This window comes from Ptychodera flava, chromosome 10 (assembly GCF_041260155.1).
Source record: "Ptychodera flava strain L36383 chromosome 10, AS_Pfla_20210202, whole genome shotgun sequence".
Taxonomy (NCBI): domain Eukaryota; kingdom Metazoa; phylum Hemichordata; class Enteropneusta; family Ptychoderidae; genus Ptychodera; species Ptychodera flava.
Genome location: NC_091937.1, coordinates 16171464 through 16193003, shown reverse-complemented (window position 1 = coordinate 16193003; position 21540 = coordinate 16171464). Strand labels below are relative to the sequence as shown.

The following is a 21540-nucleotide window of genomic DNA, read 5'->3' as shown; positions in this document are numbered from 1 at the left end:
TTTCTCTAAAGTTTAATTCATTTTTGATGGAAATTATGTCTACATGCTGTTGGCCTAAATTAAATATAGCAGCTAATAAAATTATGATACATAACTCAGTTGTTAGCATATCACTACCTTTTAAGATTTATGAACTTAAGTTCAATTTAAGAATTTTAGAAATATTTCCATTCAATCTTGATATCAATGCATGTAATTTGTATTATGGGATTGTCACACTAACGAGTCTGAGAGCATTCTTGGTCTCTGGTGCATCAAACTGGCCGCACTCACTCTATTGTATTACAGGAGAAATAATGAGAAAACTTCGCATATGTGTGTATTTTTCACACCATGACAGGTAAGGGGCTTTATCTGGGGAAAAGATGGGATTTTGGTTGATATGGTGGTGTTGGGAGAATGTTAAGAACGCATTGCTGTTGAGCAGTAGTAAGTAAGTTTCTGCCAGATTTATCAAGTGAATCCCCTGTATCACGCACATCCTTCTCATCGCATTCACCCCACTTTCATGTTCTTTATGAAAACGGAACACAAATCATCACATTCACACAACAATTTAATAACAACATTCACAGATCACATTGACTTGTGATTCCGGGCGAAACACTCTGTATCACGTACATACTGCTCACCACGTTCACCCACTCACAGGTTTCATATGAAAACAGAACACAAATCATCGCATTCACCCCACTCGAACATTCACAGATCACAGACTTAAACCAAGTCTAACAAAAGGTGTGTGACAATACTGAAAATTGGTTTTGGTAGGACTTCGTTTATTTACAACAGGTAGTTAGTTTATGTTTAGATTCAAATGCAATAGGATTGTTTGCAAATGATCTTATTGCTCTCTTATTAATTTGCAAAAATAACTATTTGTCCACAAATTTGGATTACAGTTTTTTTTGAAATTCCGCAAACAAGAACAACAAAAAATAAAACCCAACAGGCTACTGCGAATGTGACAATGGACGTAAAAAGATAGATTAACAGCTCAGACTACAAACTGCAACAATAGCCATGCATGCAACACTGACAAAATTTGTCCCCATTTCAAGCAGCAGTGACCGATGTCACAAACCTGTAACTGTGAACAGTGCAATTGACGAGATGAGATATGCACTCAAGAATACTGAGTATTTTACAAAGCATCAGAAAAAAATACCCTAACACTAGAAGTATGCGAGATAAGCTAAGGAAGTTATGCAATGTACAACAACTTACATTTTGTACATCAAATATCTAGTATACTTTACTTAAAAGGCAGTGGTAACAGCATGTTAATGAGAATATCCACTGATATTCAACAAACAGCTCCGTAATGAATGCCCTATATATATGAGATAACATGGCTTTTAAAAATCGTTGCTTTACACCTGAGAAAAGTTTCTTTGTTGTCGATCAACATTTAAAAATAATGTGATTGATGCTCATTGTTAAACTTTGCAATGGTTCTACTTACAAACTATGAACATTATGTGACAGTAAGTGTTAATATGTGTGAATAACAAGTTCAAAATTTGTATTTTTTTCCTTTAGTATGAAATATTGTATAAGCAACAGTAATGATGATGTCAGCTAGGTTTTCAAACCTAAAATCATTTTAACAAAAATGTGAATGATCGATTCATGTTAAGTAATGCCCTGTAGAATGCTTAACAAATGGCAGTTGTCGGAAATAATTATTTACAAGATATAAGTAAGAATGTAGCTTTGGTGACCCCTGGTCTGATGAGTCACACTGGAGGATTCCTCTGCTGATGTGCAGCATGCTCAGAAGGTTATATCTGATTGGTTGATTGTAACTATCCACAGCAACTTAGGGAGTCTATTTGTATCATTCAATTATAACGGTAATATTCAGCAACAAATTAGATAACAATTTCCAAGATGCTGCACATTAGCCCTAAGATGCAGTGCAGTGTGGGAAAACTGCTAAGCCAAGAAACATATCATTACCGTGGCTGCTGGTTTTTGTTCAGAACATTACTTGTGGTGAAAACAGTAATTGTAAACAGTAAATAAGTCTATAAACTATCGCCTGGTGATGATTTGCTATCATCATTTCAATCAGCCAGTTCTATTAACAAAACATGGAAACAGCTATGTCACACAGTTATTAAAACAGACCTTGCCTCTTTCTCTGTGGCCCCTGACCCATGGTGACCTATGACATACAGCAATTTTTCCCGTGCACGGAGTTCAAAAGGTTGGAGCATAAGCATGCACAATAAAATGCCAGAAAACACATTAAAACTCTACTCTCTTTCACTGAAGCTACATCTTGGACTGAAAACAACATTTGAAACATACTTTTTAAAGTGACTTCACACAGTTTCTTGTTCTCCTCCCCAATAGACCGGTACATGTTGAGATACACAGCGTTCAACTTGTCAACTCATCAGTCTGTACAAGTGTAAACTGCATTGTTATCGTTGGCGGGTGAATTCTAATCCATATTAGAATTCCAATGTACACAATAACAGTGCATTTAATACAACAAGCAAAATAGGTCTTCCACCAGGCTCTAGGGAGTAGAACATGAACTTGCAATTGACATACCAAAAATAAGTGGTAAAACAACATCAAGAGTTAAAACTATAAGCCCTTCCGTGTTGAGAAGCTCTGTTGAGTGTGTGTTTGAACTGTTTTTACTTAAACCATTTGCTTAATTGCCCGAACAAAATCTGATTAAAATCAGAGGTCCGAGATGGTGAGATTTCCACCTTTGCTTGACTCCTTTGCTGTTCTCGTTAGCTTGCTAATCGCCTCACTACACTGACCAAAGGCCAAGAAGATCCCGTTCAAATCTAAAGCTTTATAGGAGCCAAATTAGGTAGCATTTTTAAATACAATGCCGCAATCCACAACAAGTTGCAGTTGTAAACCTCCTTCTAATTGGTCGGCTGTTCAGGTTGATGCATGAAATGGCAGTGAGTCAGATGTAGATAGGCGGCTAGCAGTTAACAAGATCGGCAAAGAACAAGCAAAGGTGGAAACATCGCCATTACTACATCTGATTTCAATGGGATTTGCCTTAACCTTACAATGAAGAGTTCAATGTCATAGTAAAAATGGAAGAAAATTATTGCTATCCTCACAGTGGAAAATTGCTCTTGAGCAATTTCCTCCTGCAATCTCACCCTCCTCCATGCCACACCCCCCAGTGTAAATCAGTTCTCCACTTTCTGTGTGTACAACCAAGGCAATGATATGCTGTACTACTTTTGGAATGTTGACATGAGCTGTTTGAGAGCTTGAAGTCAACTCAAAAGTTTCCAGAGTCCAGACAGAAGTTCAGACCGACTCTCAGGGCTTGCTCAGTACTGCTGTACTTTGCAGCTAATCACTAAGAATCATTTCTGAGAAGAGACGGTATACATGTGGCTTAAATCTAGTGGATATTTTCGTGTTGAGAAATCAATTCATTCAATATCTCATCCAAATGGCTGTTCAGTTTGATATCTTCACGGTCAAAGTCGGGGAGTATCTTGCTGAACAGTCTGAACACAGAACTCCGAAGGTTGTACAGACTTGTGGAGTTCTTGCTCAAGTTCTCTCTCGATTGTTCTTCCAAGCATTGGCACTCACTCAGCGACTCCTGGCATTCTTTCAGCTTGGCCTGATGCTCCTTCAAATTGTCCTGGCAAACCTTCAAACTGCTTTCCAATTTGATCTTATTGTGATCACTCTCGGAGAGCATTGATGCGAATTTCCTGTGCAACGCTTCCTTCTCTTCCTGAAATTCCGTTTTCTTCTGTGCTAGACGCTTTTCCAATTCATTCTTTTGTTCGGCCAAGGATTTCCCTAGTTCTTCCTTGGCTGTGAGGGCCTCCTTCAACTCTTTCTTCAACTTTTCGGTCTCTTCCTTGGAACCTTCCATATCTGCTCTAAGTTTACTAATTTTGTCCTTGTACTTGACCTTCACTAGTTGCATTTCCCTCTGTAGCTCATTTACTTGGTGCTGCAGTCTGTTCATATTGGTACTACTATCTGCCAGTGCCACCTGCAGACCATTGACCATCGAGTGTTGCAGTCTAATGGAGCTGTCCTTGTTATCATTCCTGACAGATTGTCCTGTTTGGCTCGGCTGCCCACTTTTAAGGTGTTTCACCGACGATTCAACGTGGCCCTCGTGAGGCCTTTTGGACCTGCAAGACAGCAGCTCATCTTTTAGTTATGGAAATCTTTGTGATACAATACAATACTAAAATCAACAATAACAGTCAATAATAACAATGCTGAGTGTACAATTACAAATGCAATGGTAAGCCAAATACAAAGTATCTCAACACTATGGCAGGAAGTAGGAAAAGAAAGTGCAGTTCCTATAACTGTCAACAATATTGATTGATGGTGTTACACCAACAGTGCACAGCACGACAAATCGATGGAATGTGCTTAACTACAGCGGAACGTCTGTTGCAACCTTTTTAGACTCAAACACAGAGAAGCATACAGAAGCTCTCTGACTGTAAAAGAAATTACTGATATGCATATCACTGATATGCCAGTGTTCGAAATAATCGGTGGCAATGGTGGCATTTGCCACCAAAAACTGTCAATCTGCCACCAAAATTTTTTTCTGGTGGTATTTTTCTGCCACTAAATTTTGGGACATCATGTCATCAATCCTACAGCTTGAATGAAGGAACACTGAAGGAACACGCGTTGTCTGACGGCGGGAAAAACTCATTAGCAAAAAAAACCCCAAACTAATTGCGACATTTTGGCATGAATAAAAACATAGCGTGAATCCAAACTTTTGATTGACTAATCTCCATGTTGATGACAGCAGCTTTTGTACACTTGACATTTTGTTGCCCTCTGTGATAGCCACATATGCAGTCATACCGCACAAGATAAAAGCATGTTGTGACATTTTGAAAAAAAAGCCAAACTGCAGCCTGCATGAATTAAATAATAATAAATACTTGCAATTCATTAGCCAGTACAAGGCTCAAAAATTCCTATTGCCGGAAGCCCGTGGCTAGTGAATTTGCGTTCGGGCAAGTAAAATCAATATGCTCCCCGTCCGACGGCCAAGTTCACCAGCGCAGCGGTTGAATTAACTAAGCTCTGGACAATTCAAGATTGAAAACGTATTTCATTACGTCTGTACACGCCTACAATCATTGTAAGTCCTTCAACTCTGAGATTTTTTTTCTGAAAACCCTTGAAAATCCGCCCGACATCGCAAAATAATCGTTCTTGCTGTTGTAAAACATGAAAAGTCATAAAAATAGAGTTTTGCGACATATTCTCTCCAACGACACGGAGTGAACTCACTGTTTTGTATGTGTGCCGTAAAGTGGTATGCTCTTGACAGTGGTTGCCATTCTCTTTGTGCAAGTGTATGAGTCGTATGACAGTCGATCGGCTTCACGCGATAGTGTAATTGCACCATGTGCTTGGTAAATGGATGTAAACTTATTCGAAGCCATGGATCTCGGCAATGCTTACTGTTCAACGTAAATCAACCCCCAGTTGAAAAAGTACAAGTTTACATCATAGTCGAAACGGGCTCAGTCGACCGAGGAGGCCATATATTGCAGCTACGTATTGCGTGAGATGCACACAGTTTCAAATTACGTGACCTTGGTTGTTAGGGATCGGCTCTCACTTACAGAAAACAAATCTGCACTGAAGAGTAACGAAAACGAAACTTGAATCTGCTCTCTTGACGAATACATTTATCAAAATAAAACTTTGAAAGACGGCTGTGCTCAGTGGGCAAACATGTAAACAGGTAAAAGGGTTTCAGATGTACATGTGCGTATGCATTGGCAGATAAACAGTAGCAGAGCAGTTGTTTGTAATCTCAGCTTGATAATAAAGAGCAGCAGCCAGCCATGCACACAATCTTATTACTCTTATGGAAAGATTTTAATTTGGATTAGGTCGTGGAAAAATTCCAAATTCAAAGATGTTTTCTAGATGGCGAAATCCTACAGAAAAGACTAAAGTATTCTCACATTTCTTCTGCAACATTTCAGATTTGGTAATAGTCCTTCATTTTAACAAGATGTAGTTCATATTTGAATCTGTTTTTTCCCTCTTTGAATTCACTTCATATGGCCAAACTCTTGCTCTCTGTTACAAATTACTGGTACAGTTATTAGAAATTTAGGGTAAGTAATTTTTCCTCTCGGGCAAGTAAAAATGAAATTCACGTGTCCCACGGTTAGTAAGTTTGAAAATTTTTTTTCGAGGCCTGCAGTATGGGTTGACTATTTGTGACGTGTACTCACCATATTTTCAAGAATTTATAAATTAGAATGAGTATGAGGCAATGACAAAAAATTGTATTATACCGATCACATGATGTGTTAAACTGCCACCAGATTTTTCATAATTGCCACCTGATTTTATATCCGGTGGCAAACTTTTGCAACAAGAAATAAAAAAGTATTTCTATCGCTGTATGCATATTACTGATATGCACATTATTGAAATGCATATCACTGATATGCATATTATTAAAATGCATATCACTGATATGCATATTATTAAAATGCATATCACCAATGAGCATATTACTGATATGCATATCAGTGATATGCATATCACTGACATGCATATCACTGATATGCATGTCTGATATGCATATCATATCACTGATAAGCATATCACTCATATGCATATCACTGATATGCATATTACATCAGTAATATGCACATGTCATATGCATATCACTGACATGCATACATGTATACTTTGATCATATTTCAGAATACTTTCATAAGCAACATTAGTGAAAAGTACTTGTCATTAGTGGTTGGTAAAAAGAAGTACAATTCTAAGATTTCTGTTGGACAAACTTTCGATCCATTTACAGTACTGTTACAGTATTCATCATCATGCATTTAAGCTGAAAGATATTGTTAACCTTACCTGAGTTCTCGTCTCTGGGAGTTGTTCTTCTTTGCACTTGTATTTACCACTTCTACTGCCTTAGATATTGCCACCATGATGTCATTTGCTGCGTTAACATCCAAAGCCTGATATGTAAAATCATTACCTGTCATGGAAAGAGATGTTTAGGCATTTGCATGGCAACTCAGCAGGTCAAAGGTCATTAAATATGGCACAAGAGTGTAAAGAGGAAACAAATAAGTAAGCTATTGCTTGTTTCCATAAGTTGTTATCCAAATTTGCAGACGAATATTCCTTTCTTTTTGATAGTAATGAAACAATAACATCATTTACAAACAGCCACATCAAATATGAGCACACAACCAAACAAACCTAAGCTTGAAGAAAAATTTCATCATATCAGGGTCACACCCTACCACTTATTATGAAAAATAGTTATTGGAGGTGTTTTTACGTGTGCATATACTCCAATGTTTATTAAACACAATCAAAATCGGACATGTAGATGACTGTCCTCCCACTGAGATTTGAAAATTTCCACTGTTACCCATTTGCTTTCCCTTCTCCGGGGCCTATCCTGGAAATCTCTCCACTTCCCCCTTTCCTCTACAAAATCTCAATTGCAATCTCTTGAGTACAAACTTATCTCTCCCTATCAGTAAACTCCTTAACACAACTAAATTAATTTCTCTGCCAATCAAAAGACCTTTTCTAACTGCCATATTCTATAATTTTTGATGAGATTTACCATTTTTGTTTTGTATGTCAATTGCACATTCTAATTCTAGATTTTGAAAGGGAACGATTTAGTTTCCTAATGAACAGTTTGAGTAACTTTGAGGGGCATGCTACTTTAAAACACGATACAACTGAAAAAGGTGCAATGTTTAACTTACGATGACGGTTGCCCTTTCGAATTGCTTCAAAGATCTTCCATATATCTCTCTGATCTTTGAGACTTTCACTGCCAAGGATCAGTAATATTCTTCTTTCATAATCCTCTGAAAGAAGAGCATTCATGAAATTAAGTCATCATCGTTATCAATTAATGTTATAGGGTTGGTATTGCTTATCATTCTCTCGAATGTTGTTTTGATTAGGTTGTCACTGTAAACACACATGCATCATGTCCATGCATACCATCTTTGGCATACTTGCATAAGAATTGACACATTTGAGAGAAGCAGCCATTTTCACGTATTATTTTATCTTGTTCATATTTATCATGTTGTTCAAGGCCAAGGTTCATTATACTCATATGACTGTTGGTTGGTGTTGGAAACAATTTTTAGACTTCAGGGGGTGAGAAAATCCTTTTCGGATCCACTAACCCCAGGGCTAGTACATGTAGCTCTGAAAAAGTACTGGCCTGCCATAAGAATCCACTAGCTCCCATGGTCAACATGGTTGTGAGTTCTGTTCAAGTTCTACTGTCAAACAAACTACACACCATCAGAAATAGTTGTATGTTTGAAATATTTCACTGATATGCCATGGACAACCCAGCAATGACAATGTATTTAGTGGAAGTAGATGCTGTAGAAGTTCTCTTTCCTCATTGACTTTCCCAAATTCACTAGTCTGCTAGCTAGTCAATGTGCTAGTCGGGACAGAAAAGCTGCTAGCCCATGAGCTCTTGCATAGTAGATTTGCTCACCCCCTGCCCCTACAAGGTGCTACCAGCAGTGCTTGTTCAAATACGTACCTTTACTCTTTGGATCATACCAGCCGCCTGAATGGTGGTCCATGCCACAGAGTTTTTGTATCTGCCTTGTCTTCTCTGGCGATGTTTGGAGAAAAAGCACATACATGCTCCATTTGGTGATGACACAATTCTCTATCACAGTCAAGTCCGTGGGTTTCAGTTTAATGCAGAGGCGCTCTGTAAATATTAGAATGATATACGTCAAGTGCCGATCAAACTTTAACCCTTTCATCCCTATGATTTGGTTCGGACCAATTGTTAAATTGGATCTGTTGACAGGGAATCGGGGTTGAACAGGTTGAAGGAATGTGTCATCTTTGTCTGTGGTGCAAAATCATTGATTTTTTACTTGAAGGGGCTGTGCAAAAACAATTATGGTACAGTACAGAGGTTTTATCAATACAATGTTCAGACACCATGTTTGCCATAAATACAGGCAAATATGCTGATACCACGGGTCAGTCACAATCAGGGTGCGCTAGATGATTTTCATTTGTTATGGACATATATCTGCTATTCAGACTGATATTATATTGCTTATTTGTTTCTAATAAATAGTAATAGTTGTAACTAACTTGGTCACATAAAGAAATATGGCATATATTGTGCAGGTTTGGTTGTACATCCACAAAAATGCCTTAAACCCTTTTCCTGCCAAGTCGGTGAAAATCCGCTTGAAATTCGGTGTAGCCAGAATCTAAGCACTGGTGACCGTTATTCTCCCAACCCGGTGGAAATCGGGCCCTTTTTGGGTACCCCCTTTCCTGCCAAGTCAACGGCACTACGTTTTGCTATCCCCTGTGCGTTTAGGGGTCATCCGAGGAGAGGTTTTCTGACAAGGAACGCCTTTTCCCCTCGAAATGGGTTCGCAGGGAGTCGATAGACAGGGAAAGGTGCAGAAACCTGTCCGCCAGTCCCCCACACCAGGGGGGCTGGGTTTTTTTTAACGGCTTTTAGCGGACTTGGCAGGATAGCATGGTGACGTTTTCTGGCGGAGTTGGACGTACTTGGCTGCCTGGCACTATAGAGATTGCTGCCGAACTTGACCAACTCGGCAATGCTAATCTAGAAGGCTACCTCTTGCAAACGACTTGGCAGATATGCCAATGGTGCGAGACGAAAGTCACTTATTCAGTTGTGCGTGACTGAAAATGAGAACGTATTTTTGACGGGACGGCTCGACTTGTTCCTCCGATGGAACGGATATGAACGACTCGGAAATACCATTACAAACTGGTGTCCGACGTACTAAGCTGGGCTTCAGCTCTGCAAGTTCAAGCCAGGCAACGTCCTTCACCGCCTTGGCCGTGCCATTCAATGGACGTAGCTTTGGATTTTTTATTTATTCCATCGTCCGAAGTATTGGCTCTGGTTTGCAGGCAAACGTATCCTCTTGCCGACGCATTAGTAACTATGTACGCTGTTTGCGTACAGAGAATTCAAAAGGTGACATAAGGTCAATATGCTACGGGGATACCGCCTGCAGTTAGCAGGGACTGCTTTTGTTATGCAACCAGCTAGCAGTACAATATGGCTGCCAGGCATGTGGACACGTCGATGGCTAGAACAATGGAAGCATATTGCGTTGCACCCGTGCATCGCAAAAGTGAACTGAAGACTTGGGTGTAGTGACTGGTTATCACTGGTTAGCTGCAGCCCAAGCCATGTCGGTACAAACCCGTACCTGACTGAGGACCACTCGATTAAGTCAGTAATGAACGGTAACACTCGTAAGCCAACTCCCAACTGAGCTGGCTAAACTACGTTGAGCTGTGCTTCAATGGCTCAGCCATGTCGTTAATACAACGGCAAAAACGTAGTTTTTGTGCTACACTGCCAAGTCGTTTAAGGTACGTATTCAATTGACCCTACCCTGGGGAAACAGGACAGGTTTGACGGTGCTTCTGCACCCCTAGCACGACCCTCAGGGTCTCTGACTAACAGACGAGTGAGGTGATGTTTGTGCCTAGCGGACGTGCGTAATACTGAAGGAGTTTATTTCCGAAAAAATAAACATGAAACGGCAATAAAATGACGCACTCCCAGGGGCAAACAAAGCTGGTGACCTCAATTTTTTTCTGCAGCAACCCTTGAGCTCCTTCCCCTGTCTACGGGCATGTAGAAATTATCGAAGTCTAACACGTATAAGTACGGCTAAAACTACCCTGAAAATGGGCGATTTCTGCCAAAATGCCTGGCAGGATAACATGCAGGAGAGCCAATCTTTTGCAGGCACATATTATGGGGCGGTTTTCTACTGACTTGGGAGGATAACGGACAAGGGCGCTCGGCAGGAAAAGGGTTAAGAACTGTAAAACGTGGCGTTATGCTGTTTCACTTCAAAATGTACTTAATTTCAAAATGTTTTTTGGAACACAGTGTTAAAATTGTGGACTTTTTAGCTCACATATGTTATTGCAGAACACCTAACCTTTCTTTCACAAGTTATTTCATATGATTATGTGCATCTGAACAGAAACTGTGGTATTTTTACCAAAACTGTAACATCGTTATGTTTTTTGTGTTTTATGACCATAAGTACATATACCTTTAGTTTAAATGTAGAAAAATGGATAAAATATTGTAATATTGAATTTATTCCAACCTCAACATCTGTGGCAAGCATTTTATATACCAAAATTTAAATAAAATTGCATATTGTATTGTTTTGGAATAAATGAAAATGGAGATCGTTGTGGTCGGAATTTCTTGTAGCGTCCGTGACACACTCATATCTGAAGGACAACAGGAGTTATAACAGATCTAATTTCACAGGCCTAAGTGTCAATAGGTGCCTACCTTTAATAAACAAATTATATAATTACTGTCCCTTGCGTTCACTATTAATATTCCTAAAATATGGAAATGTAGCATCCGTGACGGTGTAGCGTCCGTGACGGTGTTTACTACATAGTCAAAACATTAAAACATTTTAAAGCAGTTAATCCACTGAAACATATAAATACTAGTGTGTATTGTGTGTACATACATGGAGTTGGGTTACAAAATGTCTTCAAGGCATAAAATTGTAAATTTGCACAAAATTGATTTTTTAAAAAGTAATAAAACACTCAAAAAGTTATGTTGAGCCTCAACTGAAACACTTAGATTGGTGTTTTTTAAGAATGCAGTAATTATATTGAATATGTTATTAGAATTCCAGTGAAAAGAACAATGAATTCTGTGCTGTATATGCATTTATTATTGTGTATTCCATTTCAATTCATTATGTCACGGATGCTACAATAAAATGCAAACATTGTTTTTCAGATTATAAGCCAATCTAAATGTGAAATAACCACCACATTTTATTGTTTTGTTATCACATTTTGAATTTTAAAAAATCAAGGGGGTAAGAAATGACATTTGTGTTAACTCTGTCTCCACCACTTTCACATATTTAGAAGGCAGAGAGTACAGATACATTATAGAACAGAGGTCAAAGGTTGGCAGACTACATCTCTGATCTCCAGCCTCACCTAGGTGTGTGTGCGCCCCATCCTGACAGGTGTTAGAACAGCTGCAAGCCATTTGGATTTCTGGGGTGGTGTGTCAGGTACATTGTAGCAAATTTTATTGTGGGACCACAGGTCAAAGTTTAACAACCTGTCGCTCTAGCCTGATCTAGGTATCTTGTTTTATCTTGGTTTTACACTTTAAGGCACAAGCAATGTTAACTTCTGTGTTTTTTGACGTATTGAAAGTTTATTACTGGTATAGACATTTTTCACATACTCCAACTGATTTTTGCAGTAGTTGCTATAGCTTTCTTGTTCAATTTAAAGAAATTGTCAATGTTTTGACACAATTTTCACAATTTAAATGTTTGATAGAGAAAGGTTTTGGAGAAAAGAGAAAGAAAAAACCAGATTGTTAATTGCTTTTTATATTTCAAATTGACCTAACTTTCAAGTTTGATTTTGGTAGCGTCTGTGACAAAATTCCATTCATACTGAACAGAAAATATTTTAGAAAGAAGTTCATTTTGATTACACTGAATGGTATTAATATTGTTGCTATAGCATGGTTAATTCATGACAATAAAACTTTTAAGTACAGCATACCAGCGGAAGGACATAGAGAAGTTGAAAGTCCTATTAAAAAATATGATCAATATTGTTGTATTTCTCACTAAACTTGAGGTGGTGTTTATTCATGGAAAAATTAAGTAAATCATACCAAGTATAGCTTATTTTAATGCCAATATGCATCTTGTATATTGTAATAACATAAGAAAGCATTAACAAATCATTGTTTAAAATTTTATTATGACATTTGTGTTTCATGTACAACATTTCTGTAGCGTCCGTGACACTGCGTCGACCATATAAAACAATGTGCACTGTGGTAATATTAATGACGTTTGCTTCACCAAATTTTAGGAAGATATGCCCCATACCATAACCTTTCAACATATTATTTAACTGGACAGTTATCATGAACTTGAAATTTTGACCTAAGTGACACACTCTAGCGCACCCTGATTGTGACTGACCCGAAAGGATTTTTAACATTTGTAATTGGGGATAGATTTTGAGCTGCAAATACAATTGGTGAATTTGCATATTATTTTCAGATGATATCATCTCAGCTGTGTCATATCACATTACAAACTTACCTCCGACCCAGATATTAAGATTTTGTACATAAAATCAGGATCTAAACTCTGAGATGACATGACCCACACTGACTGTAGCACAGGTCAGTCTACACCATTCCTCTTGGCCAATTCAACTTATGTGTTTTCTTGGACTAATGATACTTGTTTATAATGCATATATTTGTAGAGGGCTGATGCACTGAAATTTCAAGGAATTTCTAAATTGTGTCAAAGACCATGGACCCTCTAGTTTTCTTGCCAGTCTATACTATGGAAAGACTCTTGAAATTTTAAAAGTTCTAGAGCATGTTAGTATAATAAGTTACTATCTACAATCATTTGAAAAGAACTCTAACACAACTGAACACGCTTTTCATAAAACTATTAAATCAACAGAAAAATTAAAGGTGACTTCCCCTTTAAACTCAAATGAACAGAGTTTAACTTTGGACTCTGAAAAGTCAAGTTGTTCCAAGTTCAGGGTTATTAGTTTTATTGTTCACAGCTGTAAAATTTTCCTTTCTCTTGAAGTTGACAAGACACTCGCAGTACATATCACTTCGCCCTGGGTGAATTTTTTTCACAATACATGTGTATACATAATTGCCAAACAGAAGAAAAATTCACTTTTTGTAGGAATGTAGTAATTGTACGCACCACCCGATACTGAATAAATTTGTACTCACTGCAAAAAACTTCTAAGATTGATTTTCATCCAAGGTTTTTTGGTTAACTTACTTTTGAAACAGAAACACATTTATCTCATCATCTGCACCTTGACAATTTTGGTTTTTAGAAGTCTGTTTGTGTCAGCATTATGTGCTACATGAACTGCATGATGAGTTTCAGTAAACCATTAACTGCAATTTTACATCCTTTAATCACATCACATATTCAATGCTACCAGTTCTTACCTTCCCTGCACATCAAATACAACTTCAGGTGTTCTACACTAAGCTCAATTCGTAAATGGTCCGATCTTTTCATTTCCAGGGTACCGATGTCAAACTTTTGCACGAGGAATGACAGGCCCCGTTTGGTGTCTCCTTTCTCAGCCATCTTTAACGGCTTCAGATGTTGATGCCTGACATTAACCTAAAAACAGCAACCTGAAAAGATGGAAAAATAATTTTGATAATCTAGTATACTGTAGTTCAATAGTTCATAAACCAAATCTATGGAATATTTTGCTACATGTTATTGGTATTGGCAGCTGGGAAATTGCAATACAAAGCTGTTACAGTTCATGAAATTTTCTTGTGTTACGAGGAAGGGGATTTTCATTTATTGGGTGAGGAGTTTACTGAAAATCTGCAGACTTCCGGTTGAACACATCCGACCCTTCCAAAATCAGCATTTCCCCCATTGGATAGTGCGCAGTTGCTCCACCTTTCTAATATCTGTAGTGAAGTAATCGAGGTTGCAAAGGGTTGTGGGTAGGATCCAGGGATAGAACTTAAGAAGTGTTGGCAAAACCTAGAGCGCTACTGCACTGCAAGCAGCTATCCAACACCCAAAATTACCGAGAAACGATGTGGGCTACGGAACTGCAAGTTCAAACGAAGTGACGTCAACCCTACTACAGCCTACAGGGTACAGTTGTCTTGTTCCACCATGGTACCTCAATGGTTCCACTCTCATGATCCCTCTCTATCGACCGTGTTCAGTTATGAAATGCCAGTACAGTGCTGGCGTTGGCTTCAGTATGGAGTGGGAAGGGAAGCTGTCTGTGGTATCTGCGAAATCTCGTCCTTCGTAGTACCTTTAATCATGTCCCGGCCGGCGTCAGTAAATAAATGACAATGTATTTCTCACACACTTATTTGGCTGCAGTTGTTGGAACTCCAGAACAGAAGGCAAAAGGTACCAGGCAAAACATTGGAAAACTGCAAGCAAAAAGTGCAATGGAGACCACATCTGCCGCCCAAATTAAGAATGGCATTTTCGTTTATGGTTGAGTCACAAAAGTCAGCAGTGTCATTCTGATTACCCTGCTCATGCCATGCTATACAATAATCCATGATTCGTCCACTTTACAAGTTCAAAAAACTTCGATACCTACCTCACTCTCATCAACTACCTCCATGCTCTCATCAACACACGTACGTCACCACTTGCGGCTCGAGTCCACATGCAGTGTGCAGCTTAACCCAGAACGAGGCTTTTATGAATAAACATGTTTACACATCGGTACGTGGGATTGCTGATTTTGTTTATTCTGGGGCCTGGTGGACTACAGCCCGGGGGTTTATGGGGGAATCACTAGACTGGCCCCGAGTTGCCTGGCTTTTCTACACCACTACGTTTAGTCCTTCCATTTATTCTGTTTTGATTGGTAGATCCCTTCCATTTATTCTGTTTTGATAGCCCACAGAATGCACAGACTTGGAGCAAGTCTTCGGGACACCAAAATATCTTCAGTTGGCGGGGGAGGGGGGCGGATGTACTGAGTTGTTCTGGACTTGAGGCTAATTCTTCAAGTTCTAACCACAGGCTGAAGAGACGAATGCTTCCAGCCACAGGCTGCAAATAATGATAGCTCCCTTTCCTGGTTGAATGCCCTTTGGAGAGCCAAAAGTGTGAACATCTTTCATGTCATTTTCGCTTGCCAAGGTCTCTTGTCCGGGCAGCGCGAATGCTCCCCGAAATACTGTATATGGTAGTTGACAGGGGGGGGGGGGTTAAGGGACTGGTCAGTTTCTTCGACCTGGGGCGCGGTGGATTATTTTTTGCCGACGTCAAAAAGTGGCTGACCCCCTATTCCAAATTTTGAAAACAGGGTGACCCCTATTCCAAATTTCGAAAACAGGGTGACCACCCCCTAACACGCGACGGCGACAACTGTAAAACAAAAGGTGGACATAAATAATATATATATATATATATATATATATATATATATATATATATATATATATATATATATATATCATATTTTACATACATTTATATTTTAACAGTCATTCTGTGTTTTAAAGAAATTATATTGTTGACATGTCAGTTGTAAGAAAGGAATTTCAAAGTGTCAATCTTAAAGTTTGAGTACAGTACATTTTGAATGAGCTGTGCTTAACCAGATGTCCTGAACAGAATTGGATGTCAATCATTAATATCAAAGAGCAAAAAGCAGTAAATCAAAAATTTTGATGGGTACCGTGTTAAGACTTGCCAGCCATCCAATTAAATGTCCTGAGGAGCCATAGAGAGGCATTTTAGCCAAATCTGATGTGTGCAGTGTCTGGGATGATCTTTTCTTGTAACATTGAAACCATAAAAGCACAGCTAATAATGACAAAAACTGCCTTTTAACTGTTATTTTGGTCACTTAAAAGCATCATTCTAAAACCTGAGACACAAAGGAAAACAGTTGCATCAATGAGAACGAAAGATATATTGTCATTTTTCTATCTCTAAAATAAGTCACTGTATCAAATATATATTGTGAAATATTTGTGCATGTTGCTTTCTCATACTGAATTCTCATAGAGAGAACAGAAAAGTATCATGAATTTGTCATGCTTTTCATATGAAATGCAGATTTCATAACGGTACACTTTCACTAAGCAAACATCAAGATATCTCTGGCATATACGAAGGGCGCGGAGAATAATATGAAACATCCTGATATCTCTGATATATATGTCTTGTATATTAAAGTCATGCACAGGAAGGGCGTGCTGAAAAATGTCTGATATATTAAAGTAATGCGCTCGAAGAGCATGCTGAAAAATATTAAACATACAGATATCTCTGATATATGTATGCCTGATATGTTAAAGTTCGGCATGCATTTATGTATCATTGATCAGATCTACGCTAGAGTATGCGTGTATTGTGTGGCAGGGAAGTCTGACAGAAAAACAGCCTTCGCAGATAGAAGGCATTCAGAAGAGGGCCCTAAGAATTATGTACCCATTTTATAGTTACAGTAAATCATTGTAGTTGCTTAAACTTGACCCCCTGGAAGATAGGCAGCAAAAATTATGTTTGAAGTTTGCCAGAGATATTGTACAACCAAATCATAAGCTCAACTACCACATTCCTACACCTGTTCCTCACAGTTACTCGACAAGAAATCGTAATCGTGTAGTGTTTCCATGTCGGACACGACGTAAAGAAGTCAGTCCCGTTGTTTATAGTTTTAACTTGTTGACAAAAGTGTAAAGTCTCACTGTCTAATTTATTGTTTTGTACAGTATGTAAGTTAGTCTGGTGTTTTTCTAGAGTGTATTGTTGACGTATAAATATGTAACGGATTGAACATTATTTTGTTTTTTTTCTTACAACGCTGTGGACAGCAATGTAAATTTTTCGTACAAGTTTTTTTTTCTTAAAGTCTTGTATATAAACGTAATTTGACCTTTGGTCACAATGTGTTTTGCAATAAACCTTTATTATTATTATTATTATTATTATTATTATTATTATTATTATTATTATTATGCTGAAAAATATGTCTGATTATTAAAGTTACGCGCCCGAAGGGCGCGCCGAAAAATGCAACTGAATGATGAAATTTGTGGCTGACACGATGCATTTTAGGCAATGAGGGGCCTGTGTCGAAATTCAAAAACACACTGACATTTCAAAAACATGGTGACCCCCCTATCACCAAAGTCAAAAACAGGGTGACCCTCCCCCCCCCCAACGAAGAAACTGACCAGTCCCTAACAAACCCGTGCGAGCGGACGATGCTTTCATGTGCATGCCCCCTTTGCATGATAAGATGTCAAGGCATGTTTCTATTTTTTCGTGCACCTAATTCCTTTGGGTCTAGGTGTGGGATAAATTACGAAATAAGCTAATTCTTGAACCTAGGTTGTTTGTTGTCAACTTTACCTATTATGGCAAATTCATTGGGTAAAACATTCGCTTGCACCAAACCAGAACAGTCGACTGTGGGTAACACAGGATTGATTACTAGTGTGATGGCCTTGGAAATGATTATTTTATTTTTTCAGTAGAAAAGGCAACAACAAAAAATACCCGTGTTCTTCAATTTTATCTCCCAATAACAACACTCACAAGAACGAAATCATCAACCCTACTGATGATTGACGTCGGCAAACGTCATGAACCGTGGCTATTAGACGGACTACCTTATGAGCTGCTAACGAGGTATTTGGTCAGGGCGATAAGCCCCCGCATTGGCGATCGGCAAAACAAATTAATGAAGGGGATTAGGGAGGGCAATTAACAGATATAGACTGTTTTCTTTGAAATACTATACACAGATAGCTAGGGTAAAGTAATAGGCACACACTAGACACAGGTAAGGCTTGTATAATGAAAAAAAGTTTAATACAAGACATTTATTGATCATATTCATAATTTCTAGACGAATATTGCTCGCCGGACCCTGTGGTTTTAGTAACCTTTCCTATCTTTCGCGATGTCTGATAAGTCCACGGATTAGCATAATTAGTTGTGTTGACTAATTAATTACAACATGTGTGTATGAGAGATATACGTCCTTGTAATGGGGTGCAAAATGAATAAAGAGTCACAGAGGCTAGGTTAGGTTATATAACCATTTATTTTATTTACTCCGATCAGTCAGAGCATGAAGAAAAGGAGAGAAAATGATAGAGAAAACAGTGAGAAAAACTTAGTAATAGTTTTTGGGCCGCCTGTGCAATTATGTGAGTGTATGTATCGGCTATAATTCAGACAGAAAGTATGGTTGAAATGGCAAGATATGAAACAATTTCCCAAACTAATTCCAGTGGTGTAGCAAACAACATTTAGATCAAGTTAGTCGTTCGTACTGCAACAAAAGTTATACAGGAGAGTCGTGGGAATACTTTGCTTTGCATTTAATAGTAATTAACCTAATAATGTTAATTCGTACAATTGACGATTTTTTATATTATTATATTATTGAAAATCTCCATCGGGTGTGTTTGAAAAAGGTAAGCATATCAGGAACCTAATTTCAATGTATGAGTGGACTCTGGTAAGCGATTTTTTTCCTATCAGCACTATACTATGAACGACTACTGTTGCAACTCTATTCCTGCTTCACTCTGTGTCTTACTGGGGAATAGCCTCAAGCTGTCTGTTGCGAACAGTAGTCGTACGTTGTCCAGTCCTTACCAGATATCGGAGGTACCACGGGACCGTAATACTTTGTGTAATTGAAGACGAACACGCTGGTAGAATTGAGATTGATAGCTTTATTTACTGCACGGGAACTCAGCCCGAGTTACAACTTAAACTCTCTCATCATCGTCTCTCATCGTCTCTCCCTGAATGAATGTCATTTCTCATTTATCACAATCTGAAGCTTACTCTCTTACGTAATCTACCTGTACTCAAACGGTAATACATATTGTATTCTATTGACACACTATCTCGTGATACAACGAAATGCTGACTCTTCATGATATGTTGACTCTGCAAACTTACAATCGTCGGCACTTTTATTGCCACCTGGATTGTCACCTTGAAACATCACGCCTTGTACATGTGTACAAGCACGTCACTTTCTTAAATTAAAGATGCTGACGTGTAAAATGCTGACTTGGGAGATATTACATCATAAATCAACATCATAAAACCCTGTTCGTGTCACTCGGTACTCGGTGGAAAATATACGTTTGATGCGAGAAATTTAAGACTGTGACACTACTCAATAATTTTGCGATGTCTTCGTAACGAAAGCAAACGCAATATGTTGTCTACAAAATCTGTTGACTCGGACGGCTTACTTAACTTGAAGATTGATGAATTTTGAACAATGACTCCAGATTTACCTGTAAGTCAGTCCCAGGATGAGAGTTACTAGTACATTGTAAAGATTTATTGTCATTTTGATATACTGACGTTTTAATTAACGGAATTTTATAATCGGTCATGTTGAACACTTTTTTCTAAGCCCTCCCAATTTAAAAAGTATGTCGATAAAGACACTTACATGTGTGTTGTATAGGATAAAGCCCGAGTACGAGGGCTCTTCTGGTATATAAGTCCAACCTACAATAAAATGTCTCGGCCTGTCTATCGCCCCTAACTGATATATTTTTCGTTTTCAATGTGTTTACGTCAACCGTCCCCTTTGTCAATGTAACATGTTTAGGATATGAATTAAAACTTTTATTTGTGAAATAGCCTTCCAATGTAATGGAACATCCTATAAATGCCCAGGGCACATTATATAAATGCCCTAGGGCACAGCAGATTTTGTGTTGCAGCTGGTTTCCGCTGTGTTACCAATTTGAATATTAAAACGTACCAGATGTCTACAGAATCTGACATGTTCGCTTTTGATTGGACAGTACTTTACTACGGCGCTGTCATTCGTTTCTGGAATTTGGTGACCAAGGCTTTACGAGTAAATAAAACACCCTGAATTGAGCACTCTGATTGGTCAATCAACAGTAGATAGTTTTTAAGTATCTTTAATTCATTCTGTAGAAAAACTCAATAATTACCGCACTTATCAAATTGATGAAATTCGATTCATGATGTCTGAGTAATACCACGAAAAACAGTACATTCCAAGTAAATGTAACTCTGAAGGTGTAACTGATTGAAAAAATGAAAGATACAACACTCATTTATATTCAGTTTAATAGTTTCCATTGATTAATATACTTTATCGGTTGACGTGATGCATTATCAGTTGTTTTGATACGTCATCGGTTGATTTGATACTTTATTGTTCACTCGGCTACATTATGGGTTGATTTGATACGCTATCGATCTATCTAATCCATCCGTCGATCGATCTATCTAGCCATCGATCGATCGATACATATAAAAGATCCATCAATCTCCTGTTAATCGATCAATCGATTCATCCAATTATTCAATCGATAGATCGGCCGAGTGATAGATCAATGCATCGATTGATCAATTGGTCGAGGATAGATCTCCGTGAAAACATTCTTTTTTCTGTTAAAAATTGTTCTGCTAGGAGACAATTCTCCTGTCAAAAATTGCCTCAGAAGAAAATTCTCCAGAATAGTTAGTGGGAGACTGTTTAGCCGAAGTAAGCGAGCGGACGATGATGTTAGTTTAAAGCGACTTCTTTTCTTACTCACTAACTTGTTGTTCCAGGGTTTGAAAACTCCGTGAACACGCCTTTATGAATACCACTGCAGTAGAGACAGTAATGTGAATGTACGGTTCATTTTTTTGTATCATGTATGGGACGTTTAGTATCATGGTATTTATGTCAAGGTTATTACAGGAAATATCACCTCTATAAAATCAGGTGGAGTGTATGTTCTAAAATTTAGCTAATTTAGAAAACCAAGGATGGTTTTTAGATCAAGTAGCTAACCGGATGTATCCATGCAAGCTTATGTGTAAGCTTATTGGCGAAGTTTTGATATCGAATGAGCCACTTTCT

At 38.2% G+C, this 21540-nt stretch overlaps 1 protein-coding gene across 2 annotated transcripts; it reads right to left on the bottom strand.

The window, feature by feature from the left end:
• Positions 1–758: 758 nt before the first annotated feature.
• Positions 759–15341, bottom strand: LOC139142122 (putative leucine-rich repeat-containing protein DDB_G0290503). 2 transcript variants are annotated; one of them, XM_070711952.1, is made up of 7 exons: positions 15265–15341; positions 14099–14293; positions 8585–8761; positions 7776–7880; positions 6898–7024; positions 2730–4154; positions 759–2549 (listed from the first exon to the last, which is right to left on the bottom strand). In XM_070711952.1, the coding sequence occupies exons 2-6, from the start codon at positions 14241–14243 to the stop codon at positions 3398–3400; spliced, it is 1311 nt and encodes a 436-aa protein (XP_070568053.1). In that variant the 5' UTR covers positions 14244–14293; positions 15265–15341; the 3' UTR covers positions 759–2549; positions 2730–3397. The 2 variants fall into 2 exon arrangements, with proteins under 2 accessions (XP_070568053.1, XP_070568054.1); XM_070711953.1 differs by lacking the exon at positions 15265–15341 and adding an exon at positions 14708–15249.
• Positions 15342–21540: the final 6199 nt, after the last annotated feature.